The 16344-nt window shown below is 46.8% G+C and overlaps 1 protein-coding gene across 1 annotated transcript in view; it reads right to left on the bottom strand.

Annotated features, from left to right (window-relative positions):
• Positions 1 to 16344, bottom strand: part of LOC117362997 (WD repeat-containing protein on Y chromosome-like) — an 88415-nt gene that overhangs the window by 38661 nt on the left and 33410 nt on the right. The window contains exons 8-10 of the mRNA XM_033950115.1: positions 14974 to 15066; positions 11081 to 11146; positions 1932 to 1979 (exon numbers count right to left, since the gene is read on the bottom strand). Coding sequence (XP_033806006.1) covers positions 1932 to 1979; positions 11081 to 11146; positions 14974 to 15066 — 207 coding nt within the window. The remainder of the gene's footprint in view (positions 1 to 1931; positions 1980 to 11080; positions 11147 to 14973; positions 15067 to 16344) is intronic.

Genomic DNA, 16344 nt, shown 5'->3' with positions numbered 1-16344 from the left:
TAAGCTAATTACAGGTACCACATGTAGGGATCATATCATGCCACTACTCAAAATGGACTACTGGGTTCCCATAACAACCAGAATCCCATACAAGATCATAACCCTGGGTTCCCATGGTTTCTTTCCCAAGTGTTCATATGATATGTACCAGGCTATGTTTTACACTCCAGACAACAGAATCACATGACAGTTCCTTCTTTTCATGCTACTAGGCTTACCTATGTCTGTTCTTCCCTATTTAAGATTCTTAGACCAACACTTTGGACCAACACTTCCCACAATATATTATATCTTCATATCAACATTTTGAAATAAGCCTCAAAACATGCTTTTTTCGGAAGGGTTTTAGAATTTAATTTCAGCTAAACACGGGCTTGTAGCACCACCTGACCTGGAATATCTGAGACTACAATCTAAAGCTTATCTTTTCCATTCTGTCCTATCATAAGTATAGTATTCCTTTCTATTTGAATATTATTGTATTTATTAGTATGCTCTGAAAACCACACAATGTGGTATATCAAGCTCTAATAATCTGGAAACTTGGAAAGTTAAAGCTTTACATAACAGATGAGCTATGCCAATGACTTGTAAGCACTCTTTATTTTGCAATTAAAATAATACACTTATTAGTGTCAAGAATTTATATATATTTTTTTCAATATATAGCACTCTTTTGGCCTAGTTTCATCAAAATGCTTAAATCTGGCCCTCATATATTAAAAAATCGATATCACAGATTTAAATTTTGCAAAGACATACATAGAGGAGCATTTTTGATGGTATGTTTACCAAGCCCTTCTTCTTTCCATTGGAGTTCCTTTCTTTTTTAATTCCTGTAAACCGTGTCGAGCTCCACTTCTGTGGAGATGATGCGGTATATAAACTTAAGGATTAGTTTAGTTTAGTTTAGTTTAGTCTAAGTCTGACTTTGGACATCTTCTGCAAGATGTCCAAAGTCGGGGAGTGGAGAAACAGCCATTTTTGAAACCGACAAAAACACTAGACATCTTTTTTTTTTTTCCAACCTTAGGACATTTAACATTTTGGGGCATTTTTGACCACAAAAACATCCAAATCCAGACCATTTAGACATGGGAGGGGCCAGCATTATAATGGACTGGCCACACAGACATGCCAACAGAGCAGTGGGGCACCTTAGAGGGCACTGCTGTGAACTTCACATAAAGGATTCCAGAACCCCCTTATAATTTATGCTGAGTCCTCCAAAGCTCCCCCAAAACCTACTATATCCACCTGCCTACCACCCCAATAACCCTTATGGCTGCAGGTGGCACCTATATGGCAGTTTAGTAGGGTTTTGGTGGGCTCACACTTTCCACCATAAAATGTAGTGGTTAGAGTGGCTTATGGGCCTGGAACCTCCTCTCTCTGTGTGCTCATGAGCCCACCTCCAGGCTATTTTAAGACACCTGTGTTCAGCTCCAAAATTCTTTCCCATACCAGGTACTGCTGTCCTAGAAAACAGGTATGTACTTTCATCAGATCTTTGTGGGGTGGGAAGGGGGTTAATAAGCACTGGGGGAGTCATTAAATATCCCCCCTCCAGTAGTTATCGGCAGGTTGGGTACATTTTTTGGCACTTTGACGCTTTTTAAAACAGGGTCTAGCTTTGGATGCCTGTTCCATCCTAGACATTTTGGGAAAGGTTCGATTATCGCTGCAAGATGTCAATGTGGTAAGCATAAGCCAAAGTCTGCCCATAACACGCCTCCACCTCCCCCCCCTCCCTGAACTTTGGACACATACTGGCTAAGAAGCCTAGCAAGACATCCAGAATGTTGGCTTTGAAAATCGGAACTTGGATGTTTTGGGTGAGAAAAACATCCAAGTACCAATTTATGCCATTTCATTGGGACGTCTTAGTCTTTGAAAATGCCCCTAATACTGTAAACCATAAATAGTTATACCTTAATGTATCACCTACAGAAGCCAGAATCAAAATGCTGACACAAACCCTGTCAAACACCCAAAACAAATTTGTAAGCAATATTAAAATACAGTTCATATACTATTAGAAAAATTCTCAAGAATGAAGTAATAATGTGTGCTATGCTTCTTGTAACATTTGTATTTCAGCAGGATAAGGAAGCACTCCATTCGCCTTTTTTTTTAGGAATGGAGAACTTTCCTTTTTGGAAAGAAAAAGGAGAAATTAGGTTTCTATACCTGCTAATTTACTTTCTTTTAGCTTCTCCAGACCAGTAGAGGTTAACTTTACGATTGGGTATATATCTAATCATGACCAGCAGGTGGAGACTGAAACAAAACTTTGGGACAGATATATCCTAGCCCCTCCTCTCTATTTTCCCTCAGTCTGCCGAATAGCCAAGCAGAACCAAGAACTGGAAAACAACAGAGAGAAAAAACAATACTCCGAAAGGAGTAACAAATAACATACCCAAAAATGCTGTTGGAAAATGCAGAGGAGAAATTCCCGAAGGAAGAAGGTCCCCACAGCTCGCCAGCTAAGCCAGCCGAGCCACAGCCGCTGTTCTTCAATACTCCCCGGCCCTAGAAAAATTACTAGAACCCGCAGCAAAAACCAAAAACTGCCCGCGCAACAGCCCCAACACAACAACAACCAGACAGGGTGGGGACCTCTACTGGTCTGGAGAAGCTAAAAGAAAGTAAATTAGCAGGTAAGAACCTCCTAATTTCTCCTTCTTTATGCACTCTCCAGACCAGTAGAGGTTAACTTTACGATTGGGACGTACCAAAGCAGTCCCCTCACGGGCGGGACCCCGAAGGGCCGATATCCAGTACACGATTCACCGAACACCGCGTCCCGACGCGCCTGAACATCTACCGATAATGCCGAACAAAAGAATGCAAGAGGACCCAAACCGCAGCCTTACAAATATCCACACGGAGGCACAAGCGACGACGACAGCCCAAGAAGCCGCCTGACCCCTGTGGAATGAGCCTTGAGAAACTCCGGAACCGGCTCTCTGACTCAGAAGATAAGCGGAAGCAATCATCTCCTTGATCCAGCGCGCAATAGTAGCCTTAGAAGCGCCAGCCCCCGCCGAGGACCCGCCAGAAGCACAAAGAGATGATCGGAGCTCCGAAACTATCCCGGGTCCGCTGCACATAAGCATGGAGGACCCCGAACCGACATCCAACTTGCGCACTGTCGTTGCTCAGAAGAACCCCTCCCGACTACCAAGACCGGGAGGACCACCGATTGATTGACATGAAAAGGAGAAACTACCTTCGGCAGAAAGGAAGGAACAGGCCGCAAAACAACCCGCTCCTTCGAAAACTCCAGGAGGGAGCCCTACAAGAAAAAGCCTGTAGCTCCGCACCCGTCTAGCGGAAGTAATGGCCACCAAAAAGGAACGACTTCAGCCGTAAGGTCCTTCAACGAACAGCCATCCAACGGCTCGAAAGGAGGGCGCACCTAGAACAGAGAGAACCAGATTTGAGATCCCAAGAGGGAACCGAGGGCCTTATGGAGGCCTGAGCAACTTGGCCGCCCTAAGAAAGCGAATCACATCAGGAATGGCTGACAAACGCTGACCTGTCACCAGCCCCCGAAAAGCCGACAGGGCCGCCAGATGAACCCGAAGAGGAAGACCAGGCCAGGCCCCTATCCAGGCCATCCTGCAAAAACTCTAGAAGGTTAGGTAGAGAAGCGCGAAAGGAGACCACTCCCCGCGCTCGGCACCATTCCTCAAAAAGACGCCAAAACCCGTACATAAGGCCCGAGAGGTTAGAAAGCCTCCGGGAACCCCAAAAGTGTAGAGATCACCTTGTCGGAATATCCCTTCTTACTCAGGCGGCCCCTTTCAAGAGCCAAGCCGTATAGACAAAAGGGAGACGGGGTCGACCATGGGAATGGGACCCTGTCGTCAGAAGATTGCACCCAGAGAGGCAGAGGAAGAGGATCCGCCACCAGATGCCTCACAGATCCGCATACCACGGACGACGAGGCACAATCCGGAGCCACCCAAAACCACCAGCCCCGGATGGCGAACAACGCGAAGCAGTACTCTGCCCCACTAATGCCAAGGAGGGAACACATACAACAGCCCCCTCGTTGGCCACGGTTGGACCAGAGCATCCAGGACCCTCGGCCAGACGTCCCTGCGACGACTGAAGAAGCGGGGTACTTTGGCGTTGCCCACTTGTAGCCAACAGATCCATCAGGGGCTGCCCCCAAGCACGCACTAGCAACTGAAACGCCTCGGCGCGAGACACCACTCTCCCGGATCTACCCCCGGCAATGTGAGAGTGCCGAGAGGTCAGAAGATGCGACTTCCGCCCAAACCATGAGCCGAGCCGCCTCCTGCGCCACCAGAGTGCTCTTGGTGCCCCCCCTGACGATTGACATAAGCCACCGCCGTGGCATTGTCCGACAGGACTCTGACCGACTTGCCCAACAAAAGGGAGTGGGAAAGCCAACAGCGCCAGCCGGGACCGCCCTGGTCTCCAACACGTTGATCGACCAGGAGGCCTCCTCCCGTGGCACCAGGTTCCTGAGCTGAGTGACCCAGGCACTGGGCCCCCCAACCAGGAGACTCGCATCCGTAAGGAGCACCGTCCACTGCGGAAGATCCAGACCCACCCCCCTGTATCTAGTGAGGGGTCCGGAGCCACCAACGCAAGACTGCAGCGCGCAAGCCTCGCAGGGGAACCGGAACATCCATCCCGTGCCTCTGGGGAGACCACCTCCGGAGCATGAGCATACATGGAGAGGACGCATGTGGGCCCCGCGCCCACCTCACCACTGTCAGGGACGCCGCCATCGACCCCTGGACCTGGAGGAAATCTCGCGCCCGAGGACACCGGGAAGCCAAAAGCAGGCGAATCTGAGACTGCCAATTTGCTCAACCGGGCCTCTGGGAGGAAGACCTTCCCCAAGGAGTGTCGAAACAGCACCCCGAGGTACTCCAGACGCTGAGCCGGAACCAACCGACTCTTGGAAAGGTTGACCACCCAGCCCAGCGACCGGAGAAACTCCACACCCGAGCCGTAACCCGGGAGCTTTCTGCAACGACTTGGCCCGAATTAACCAGTCGTCCAGGTAGGGGTGTACCAGGATGCCCTCCGACCGCAAGGCTGCCGCGACGACCACCATCACCTTGGTGAACGTCCGGGGAGCCGTGGCCAGCCCAAAGGGAAGCGCACAGAACTGATAGTGCCGACCCAAGATCGCAAAGCGCAGGAAACGCTGATGAGAGGCCCGAATAGGAACATGCAAGTAGGCCTCCGTCAGATCGAGAGAAGTGAGAAACTCCCCCGGCTGAACCGCCAGAATGACCGACCGCAGCGTTTCCATACGGAAAGAGGGAACCTTGAGAGCCCCTGTTGACCCTTTCAAATCGAGGATGGGCCGAAAAGTCCCCTCCTTCTTGGGCACCACAAAGTAAATGGGGGTACCTGCCCGTGCCCCACTCCGGGGGGGGCACCGGAACTACTGCCCCTGAGATCTAGCAAGCGCTGAAGAGTCTGGCGAAACGCCAGCGTCTTCCCAGGAGTCTGACATGGAGAAGCGAGGAAAAAATCCGGCAGAGAGCGGAGCGGAACTCCAGGGCAATAACCGTCCCGCACCACCTCCAGGACCACTGATCGGACGTAGATCTCGGCCCATTTGGGAAAAAAGTCGCGCAGCCGGCGGCCCCCACCGGAACCCAAGGGGGGCGCCGGCAAGGCGTCATTGTGCAGGACGGGGAAGCGGGGGAACCGGCGGAGGGATTCCCTGCCCCCCGACGGGCCCCCCGAAAGGGCTGCATGCGCTGGAAGAACCGACCCCGGGAAAACCCCCGGAGACTGGAAAGAAGCAGCCCCACGCCCAGGGCGATACTTGCGAAATTCCCGCAAACGCCCCGGGCCGCACCACCCCGAGACGCCGGGCGGGCACGGTCCTCCGGCAAACGGGGAACTTTCGAGTCCGACAGAGTCTGAAATCAACTTATCCAAGTCCTCTCCAAATAAAAACGACCCCCGAAAGGGAAATTTTAGTAAGCTTAGCTTTGGACGCAGCATCCGCCGCCCAAGCGCGCAGCCACAAACACACGCCATTGCGGCCACGCCAAAAGCCATGGACTTAGCCGAGATCCGCACCAAGTCATACAGAGCATTCCGAGAGGAATGAGGCAGCCATCTCAATCTTCGCTACCTCCTGATCCACCAGAAACCAGTCGTCAGACTCATCGATCCAAGGAACCCGCTCCGCCCTACCGAAACCGGCGCGAGCGACCAGTCCCCCCACAAATAGCCGCCGCCTGGACCCCAAAGGCAGAGACTTGAAAATTTGCTTAAGGATGGTCTCCAATTTGCGCTCCTCAGAGTCCCGCAAGGCAGAACCGCCCTCAACAGGCACGGTATGCCGCTTGGAAATAGCCGAGACCACCGCATCCACGACTGGCGAAGCTAACGTAGCCCGATCCCCTTCAGGAATGGGATACAGGCGAGCCATGCTGCGCGCCAGCCGAAACGGCGTCTCCGGCGTTTTCCACTGCTCAAGAATAATATCCCGAATATCCTGATGCATAGGAAAAGAGCGGGAAACGGACCGGATCCCTCGTAACAGAGGGTCCCCCACACGCGGAGTCTCCGGCGGCGCGTCCTCAAAACGCAAAGCCGAAAGAAAACCTGTTGAATAAGGTCAGGCAGCTCATCTCCTGAAAAAGGCGCACCACGGACGCCTCGTCACTGGAGAACGGGAAACCCGACAACCCGCCGCCAGCTTCCGTCCCCTCCAGAGGGTCCTGGAAATCCTCAGAAGGGTCCAGGTCCTCCTCCAGACCGACACGTTCCCTCCGACCACAAATCCTCGTCCCCACGACACCCGCGGACGCTTGGACAAGAGAGGCGGCGGAGGGGACGTCACGTCAGACGAGAGAGGCAAAGCCGCAGGGAGCGCGGAGGAAACCCACCCCCCCGAGACCCCCTGGGCGCAACCGGAGACCCCCAGCCGCCTGAAAATAGGCTTTGCATAATGAAAAGAAAAAATCAGGGGAAAAACCCCCGAGGGTCCCAAGGGACTCCCTGCCACAGCAGGGGACCCAGCAGAAACCTGCCCCTGCATAGTCAAAACAGGGGGAAGGTCACCTGAGGTGGAAGACAAAATGGAGGGGCCAGACAGAGAAGATGGCGGTTTTCCCGCCAAAAAAGCTCCCTCCATAGCCTGAAGCGGCTGAGAAAACCTGAATAGTCTCAGCCGCTAAAGCAGGCAAGCCGGCATCAGCTGTCAAAAAATCAGCTGAGAGGGAATCCTTCGGGGAATCCCTCCGTGGGCGGTTGTGGAAGACCGGGCTTCCCCACTGCTCCAAGCCGACTCGCGACGGCACCATCGGCGGGGAGCTCTGGGCGCCTGCAGCCGCTGCCGACGGAGCTCCACCACCTCACCGACCCCAAACCGCCGAGTTCAGGCCGGCCGCGAGTGCCTCGCGGCTGGACTAAAATTGTGGCCTACTCCCCCGGAGAAGGGCACAATTGCTCCATACGCGACCTAGCTATAAAAAAGTGCTGGTTACATGAAAAAATACAGTAAAATACAGTTTTCTTAAAGGGAAACAACCCTTCAGACCAGCACTACCTCAGGATTTTTTTTTTTTTTTTTTTTTACAGAACAGACTCCACAGGCTCTCGAAGCAATATGCCTTGCTTGATTTAGGGGGGCAAGGCTTACTGCTGAGGCTCCTCTAAAAAAATATGGGGAGGTGGAGGAAGTGGGGGGAGGGACCCCGCTCGTGACCCGCCGGGTTTGACACCCCCGAGGTCGGACGAACCCCCAAACAGAGTCCGTCCAAGCTCCGTCGGCTAAAAACAGGGACAATAAACCCCTAAACAAATTCCAACAGCCCTACCAAGGGAGATGGGTACAGATCACTCAACACCTGCTGGATGACTGAAAGAAGACTGAGGGAAATAGAGAGGAGGGGCTAGATATACTGTCCCAAAGTTTTGTTTTCAGTCTCCACCTGCTGGTCATGATTAGATATATACCCAATCGTAAAGTTAACCTCTACTGGTCTTGGAGAGTGCTAAAGAATTTCAATGTTTCCAGATGTTTCAAGAACTACGCAAACAAGAAGAAAAAGGTTCCTGGAAATGAAAGAAGATGTGAAATCACTGGAGGCAAAATTCCAATTGCCGGTATCCCTGTAAATGTTTGATTTATTTAGATCAAAATTCCTAGGTGTTTTATGAACCCTCTCAATTACAATTTTTTTTAGAAGGAAAGGGGCTGGTAATGCAGGGTATCGGGTGATCCTATTGATCTGGTCCAATTATAATTGAGGATGACCCACTACTTTTTTTTTTTTTTATGTTTGTTTAAAATATCATTCCCTCTGATATGTGAAATTGTCTCTCCGATTGAGGACTGTTAGAGAGCCTTAAAAAAAATGTTATTTTTAAAACAGATGTAATGCTTGCAATAGTTTATAATTTTCCTGATTTGTAAAATGATAAGGCTCTTATGTTGTTCAATAATTTTATTTGTAGAAAAATAAATAAATAATAATTAAAAATTTTAAAAAATAAAATATAGTTCATATGGAGGGTAATTTTATAACATATCACCTGTGCGTAAAGGCAAAAATCAACCTAGATGGAAGCGCTTAAGCCTACAATGCTGTGGCATAGTAAAGGGGGGGGGCCAGGAGGCGGTCCACCCTGGGTGCCATGTTGCATCTTCCCCCTCCTCCCCTCGCCATGTATGCCCCCTTCCCTTCCTCGTACATCTAGTTGTTCACCACCGTGAACAGCACTTCAATGTGTTCCTCATGACCGCATCAGCTCTCCCGCCGACATCACTTCCGAGTGCCGCACACAGGTACTATATACAGGTACTTGTTTTGTACCTGGGACAATGGAGGGGTAAGTGACACCAGAGTCACAAGGAGCTGCAGTGGGAACCGAACCCAGTTCCTCAGATTCTCAGGACGCAAAGCCAAGATAAGTAAATTAAATTTAGGAAATATAATAATAGGAGGAAATCACATTATCCCACCTACTCCAAAGGCCAGCGTCATTATACAGTAACCCTTAATTCCTCCTTGGATGAAACAAAATCCAAGAGCTATTTTGGCTCAAAAAAAAAAAAAAGAGGATAATTTGTAGACTCAAAATTAACCAAACATTGACAAGGAAATCACTTACTAAGGTGCGGTTGCTGATTTAGCGCACGCTGGTTAAAACTTATCTTATTATATTCTTTTTCTTGATGATCTTATCTCATCGGGAAAGGGACCTGTCATATCCGACATGTTTCGCCGACAGGCTGCTTCAAGAAAAGGTCCCCCCTTCACAACTTATTCTGCACCATCCCAATCCACATAGAAATTTCTATGTGGATTGGGATGGTGCAGAATAAGTTGTGAAGGGGGGACCTTTTCTTGAAGCATAGCCAGTGAGAAGAATTTATTTTCAAGAAAAAGAATATAATAAGATAAGTTTTAGCCAGTTTTTATAACGGTTAAGTTATTGACATTAAGCACTTTAATAAGTTTGAGATATAATGAAGCACTTAAAAAAAGCCAAAAAATTGTGAAACATATTGAGTAGGGGCTAGTGAAGAAGCCATAGCCAGTGAGAAGAATTTTGGCAACCAAGCAAACACAAAAAATTGTGTGGTGACCAAATGGCATGTCTGAAGCCCTGATAGTTTGACTAAAGCAATCTATTAAGAAGAGAGAGCGGCATTGAGAGATATAGTTGTGGTATTACACTTAAGCAAAAGCACAAGCACTTAGATAGCACTTAGACAGAATCTGTCCATGTGAACACCCAACTGCAATGTAGGTGCTCTCAAAGATATGCATGTGCTCGCAGAAGAGCACACAGTCGGATTATTGCTAGGGTTTCCAGATGTCTGGGTAAACCTGGACATGTCCTCTTTTTAGAGGACTGTCCGGGCATCTGGAGGGGTTTCCCAAAACCCAGCAGTTTGTCTGGGTTTTAGAAGTCCTGATCTCGGAGACTGCATCCGGAAGCCTTTGTGTATGTGTGACCGTCACTGTGACGACATCTCCTGTTTGGGCGCATGCGTGTGATGTCATTGCGTCACACCCGCATATGCATGAAGGCTTCCAAATGTGGCCTCCGAGTTCGGGGAGGTTCGTGTGAAGGTAGGGCTGTAGGTAGAAAGGGGTGGAGCCGGAGCCAGAATGGGGTGGGAATGAGGGCGGAATGGGGCAGGGCCAGGCATCCTCTTTTTTTCAAAGTGGAACTCTGGCAGGCCCTAATTATTGCCATTTATATATGTATATATACACATACACACAAATACAGTTCACATAAACAATAGGATCTAAGCCTGCACAGGAGGAGGAAGTGACCCATGTGCAGCAGTTCACTTCTTCCTCTTCTTGATGAACGAGCTCAGTGGAGGAGGGAGAGGGAGAGTCAGCAGAGCAGACCAACTGCTGCTGCCAGTAGCTGAGAATGAAAAGGAGCCAAAGTAAAGGTGAACGGGCAATGGGGATTGGGGGCAAGGTAAAGGTGAGTGGGCAATTGGGGACTGGGGGCAGACTAAATTGAGTATGCAAAGGGGACTGGGGGAGATAGAGTAAGGTGAGAGATCCATGGAGGTTGGGAGAGCAGTGCAAAGTAAGACTATGTCATATAGATTGGGGGGTTAGAGCAAGGCCAGAGTGCGCCTTGGTGATGGGGAGGGGCAAAGAAAGCTGAGAGTGTACCACTGAGGTGCAGGATCAAGCCCGAGGGTATACCATGAGAAAAGATGGGAAAAGAGATGCAACTTTATCTGGGGAGGAGAGGAGAAAGAATGAGAGATAGGAGTGTGCCTGGGTGGGGGAAGAATGAGAGGTGGAGGCATAGCATGTGGGAGATGGCTTGGGGGGGGTCAAACAGAATTAGGGGTCTTGATCAGCATTAGAGGGAGAGAAAACTGCAGTTGAAGTGAGAGAGGGAACTGGGGAGGCCAGACACTGAGAAAGGAAAAGGCAGGAAGGGAATTTCAGGACTTATGATGGGGGAGGGATTCTGCGCCAAATGCTACAAATAAAACTATGCAGAATTTTAAAATATTGCGTGCAGAATTTTCAGATATTTTCTGAGGAATTCGTCCAGGAGTAATACATACACCATTTGGAAGCTATTTACCTGGTCATCACCATACAGAATTAAGCATTCATCAGGTGCAGTCGAACTAAAAACAACAGGAAAGCAGGGAATTGTGTAAATATTTCATACTGAGGACATTGATTACTTAAAGGCATTCAAATGTTGATGCTACAGTGACGCAATCAGAAAAAGGGGGCAGGGAATATTCCCTACTGTTAAACGTGGGTGCCTGAGCTCTGAAGTCTGTTCCGGGAGGTACAGTAGATCAATCTTTGGAGGCTCTTTCTGTGTCTTTTGACATGGAATTCCCTTCATCTTTCTGTTTGGAGGAAAACCTCTACTTCAACAAGCATGATTAAATACAAATTGGCTGATATATATGCTGATGGCGGTCAGTGTTATATTTTAAATGCTGACGTTCACCAGCTGCACTGGCTCCAGATATTTAGTGTAGGTTATGTGTACTGGAAACCATCACTAAATATTAACTTAGCATAACATCATAACATAACATCAGATTTCTAGACCACATAACTTTAAAGTTCAATGCGATTTACAAAGTTAAATAATAACAAAGGAAGAAAACAATGAAGATCTAATCAACCAAATACTTTGGAAAAAAGATGGGTCTTCAATTGTTTTCTAAAATGTACTTAGGAGTACGATCTAAATATCAGCTGTCGGAAATCCTTATCATAGAGAGCTGCCTGGAATGAAAGAGTATGATCATGATATTTCTTGCTTTTACAACCCTTAACGGAGGGAAATACGAAAAGGGCATGAGATCTTCTACTGTCCCTTTGAGACGCTACAAAAAAATCTGTCAACTAAGGGCTCCTTTTACTAAGCCGCGTGAGGGCTTTAATGCGCGGAATAGTGCGCACTAAATTGCTGTTCGCGCTAGACCTTAACACCAGCCTTGAGCTGGCGTTAGTTCTAGCCGTGTAGCGCGGGTTTAGTGCGCTCTAAAACGCTGCGTGCGCTAAAAATGCTAACGCGGCTTAGTAAAAGGAGCCCTAAGTAAAGTGGGGCCAGACCAAAAGCGATCTTATAGCACAAACAATCCAACTCCAAAGATTACACGAGCTTCCACAGGGAGCCAGTGCAACTCATGGTAGAAATTTGGTCTCCTAAATGAGACAGCAACCGGTTTTTGAAAACCGCCAATCAGGTGATATTTTTGTCCCTAGAGGAAACCCTTTTCATCATAAGACATTTTCATAATTAAACCTGAAAAATTCATGAATGACCCTATTCAAACCCAGGACCTTCACAGGGTAATTTCATAAACCTTTTTTTTTTCCCCTTGCACATAAAACCTCAGATTCTATATAAGCCTCCCAAATTTGGGTGCCAATTCAAGATGTGTGTCCATCTAAGAACATAAGAAGCGCCATCCCTGGAACAGACCCTAGGTCCATCAAGTCCGGCGATCCGCGCACGCGGAGGCCCCGCCAGATGTATCCTGGCATAGTTTTGGTCCCCATATCGCTCTAAGCTTTTTGTAACGAGCTTACCCTTACCCATGTCACTTCATGCCACTCATAAGGAGATGTACATCTAACTTACCCTTAAATCCTAGAATGGTGGATTCCGCAATTACCTCCTCTGGGAGAGCATTCCAGGTGTCCACCACTCATTGCGTGAAGCAGAACTTCCTGATATTTGTCTTGAACTTGTCCCCCCTTAGCTTCAGCCTCTTGTCCGTGCCACATTGGACATTGTAAATAACGTTTTTTCCTGCTCTATTTTGTCGATTCCTTTCAGTATTTTGAATGTCTCGATCATATCCCCTCGTAGTCTCCTTTTCTCAAGGGAGAACAACCCCAGTCTCTTAAGTCTTTCCTCGTAATCCAGGTTCTCCATAATTTCACCAGCTTTGTTGCTCGTCTCTGCACCCTCTCTAGCAGTTTGATATCCTTCTTTAGGTATGGAGACCATTAATTGGGTGTTAATTGGCGCCAATATGAATTTGTGCACATAGCTTGCTAAGTGATTTTCTATAACAATTTGCACCCAAATCTTATAGCTTACAACCCAGGAGGGGGGTGGAGGCATGGGTGGGTTAGGGGTGTCCCTACAATTTGCACACAGTGTTATAGAATACTGGGAATGTGCACCCACATTGGATGCTGGGAATTACACCTGGTTTCAACCCAAATATTGGGGTGTCAAAATCAGCACTCAGTGCTGACTCTTTAGGTGCCCAATATAAGAATAACACTGAGCATTGATTTTCTTTTTGGCACCGATAGTGCCGCATACTGCATCTAGCCCAAATGTTGATCTACTCACATTAAAGGCCTCTTTTAAATTAAGCCACACCTAAATATATGTATGCTGCAAGTGGACAAGCGGGGGCTCTTTTACGAAACTGCATTAAGCGCCAATTTTATTTTATTTAATTAAAATATTTATTAATTGCCTATAACCTAGGCGGCATACAATAAAATATCCCAAATCATTAAAACGCACAAAAACAATAAAAATAAAAAACATTCATAAAATAAACCAAATAAAAGAATCCAAGTACAAAGAGTACTGATTTTCAAATAAATGCCTGAACAGAGAAGTGGGGTTTTAACAATGTGTAAAGATGGAAAAAAAATGGCCTAATGCCGGTTACGGTAAAGTGTTTTGTGTTAGTTTTGCCTTTTATGCATGGTAATCTTGTATATATATAATTTTATTTTTTTTAATTTTCGCAACAGGTATGTCAGGGGCGGAGAATAGATGTGCGCTAACTTAATTCGTTCTATTTCCCAATTTCTCTGCGCTAAGTCTCTTAAAATCCTCATTCACTCTCTTGTTATATCTAAGATAGACTATTGTAACGCTCTGTATAATGGTATTGCTCAAAAAGAAATCAAACGACTTCAGATTATACAGAACACATCTATTAAATTAATTACTAAAGCAAAGAAGTTCGACCATGTTACACCACTACTTAGGGATGCTCATTGGCTTCCAGTTACACATTGGGTAATTTATAAAATTTGTTTGCTTACATTTAAGACTCTTTTCTTCAAAACTCCTGCATTTATCTATAAATATTTGATTCCATACTCCACCAACCGAACATTAAGATCCACAGAACAACATTTATTATCAATCCCATCTCTAAAAATCATAAGCACCCGTCGGCAGGTAATTTTCTCTGTATCAGCTCCCCAACTTTGGAATTCTCTCCCTATCTATTTAAGGGAAGAATCCAATATAGAAAAATTCAAAGGTAAACTGAAGAGTTTTCTCTTTAACGATGTTTTTGCTAATTAACCATCTAATTTTTTATCACAGTATATTATTTACTCATAAGCTTCATTGAAGCTTTAATTCTTTCCCTTTTCCCTTTTGTGCTTCCCTTATTTGTTCCTTACTCTTTAAACATATTGTAACTCTTCCCCATATTTTTCCTCACGTATCTTGTTTTTTAATGTATTGTCTGTCTTTTAATATATTTTTCCCTCAAATTTGTAATTTTAGTAATTTGTAAATCACTTAGAATTTGGATTAAGCGTTTAATCAAAATACAATAAACTTGAAACTTGAAACTTAATAATGCTGAGTTAATGCAGGAGCCCTTATCACCTCCATAAGGGCTCCAGCATTACCGGTAATTTTTTTCAGTGGCTGCGCATAATGCTAACATGAGCATAGGCCAGAAAATGGAACAGTTGAAAAAAACAGAATTTATGGCCACACCAGAAATGGGCTTAGTGAATGGGAAAGACCTGCGTTAGGATGTGTTAAGCCCTATTGCTAGCGTCGCTTAGTAAAAAAAAAAAGGCCCGTAATTTCTTTTAGGTCTTAACTATCCCTTTCTTAAGGTTCTCCTTACTTTTGGGTAGAAAAAACAAAGCAGATTACAAAGGCATGTACATCATTTTGACTGTCACAGATATCAAATCTTACCAGTAATCTATTTTCAGAAGCATTCTTTCCAAACCGCTTATCTGGCAGTATGGCTCAAAGTTGGACAGCTCGTATAGCTGGATTTCACGATCCCTATCAGAGAAAACAACAGGCTTAAATGAGTGATCTCCAGCCTCCCCCTCTCCCCCTGAGCATTCATTAACCCTTTCACTCACTACTACTTCTTTTGAGGAAAATAACTGTTAAAACTTTGGAATCTTTATAGATTTCAACACTTCATACTAGACCAACAGAACAGATGTAGCAAATGGGTTTTTGCAAGTGCGTTGCCAGGGTCGATAATGACAACCTTTCATTCCATTTTGTTCTATTCTTACATATCTAAGCCACCTTTTCAATTGAGCAGATTATGGGGATCTTTTACTAAGTTGCAGTAAGCACTAATGCGTGCTTACTGAAGCATAAAAAGGTTTACCATGGGGTGCATTCAGGTGTACCACAATAATTTTTGCATGTGTGCATTCTACCTTTGTGCTATTCTGTAACATAGTACACCTAAAATTGTCTTGTATGCAACTGAAAAGGCATGGCATAGGTAGGTCAGGGGCATTCCAAAATGGCAGTGTTCTAGAATAGGATCATTTGCACCTCAGCTGTCATCAGTTGGGCATAGGTTTCAGCAGACATAGTAAGTCCTTGTGTCTAAAGTTGGATGCTGAAAATCTGATGGGACTAGGTGTGCCTCAAAGATTGGGTTGAGAAACATTGACTTAGAGAATACTGTAAGCTACAATGCATTCCTGCTCAGTGCTGTAGGAAGAGGGAGGAGGGGGTGGGGAGATCGCCCCAGGTGCCATCTTAGTGGGGGCACTGGCACCTCTCCATCTCCCCACCATGTTCGCACCCTCCCTTCCCTGTCCTCCTGTAACTCTTTAAATCGTTGCCAGCGTAAACAACTACTCTGGCCTGCTGCTCGCACCAGCCTGGCTCCCTCTGAAATCACTTCCGGGTCACAGGGCCAGGAAGTGATGTCAGAAGAAAAGTTAATGCCAGTGTGCACAGCAATCCGGAGAAGCTGTTCACTCTGGTGAAGATTTAAAGAGGTACAGGGGGGAAGGGAGGGCGTGAGTGTGGTGGGGGTGGGGGGAGTGTGGAAGGAGCAGGAGGGCAGAGAGGAGGGCGCAGAGGGGTGCCACCGCCCAGGTGTCTCCTATCCTCACTATGCCACTGTTCCTGCTACATCTAAATACTGTACTTGCTCTACAGCTAGTGTACCAGTGGGCTCCTAGATGTTAGGCCAACTGTTACTGACTAATATTCTATTACAGAACCTGGACACTTGTATGGATTTATATGGCAATCTTGCCTTGAGTTTTTAGACTGGCCATAGCGTTTGTGGACCTTCAAGCC

This window comes from Geotrypetes seraphini, chromosome 6 (genome assembly GCF_902459505.1).
Source record: "Geotrypetes seraphini chromosome 6, aGeoSer1.1, whole genome shotgun sequence".
Lineage (NCBI taxonomy): Eukaryota > Metazoa > Chordata > Amphibia > Gymnophiona > Dermophiidae > Geotrypetes > Geotrypetes seraphini.
The sequence above is the reverse complement of the archived record's forward strand: the minus strand, read 5'-3'. Positions and strand labels throughout refer to the sequence as shown.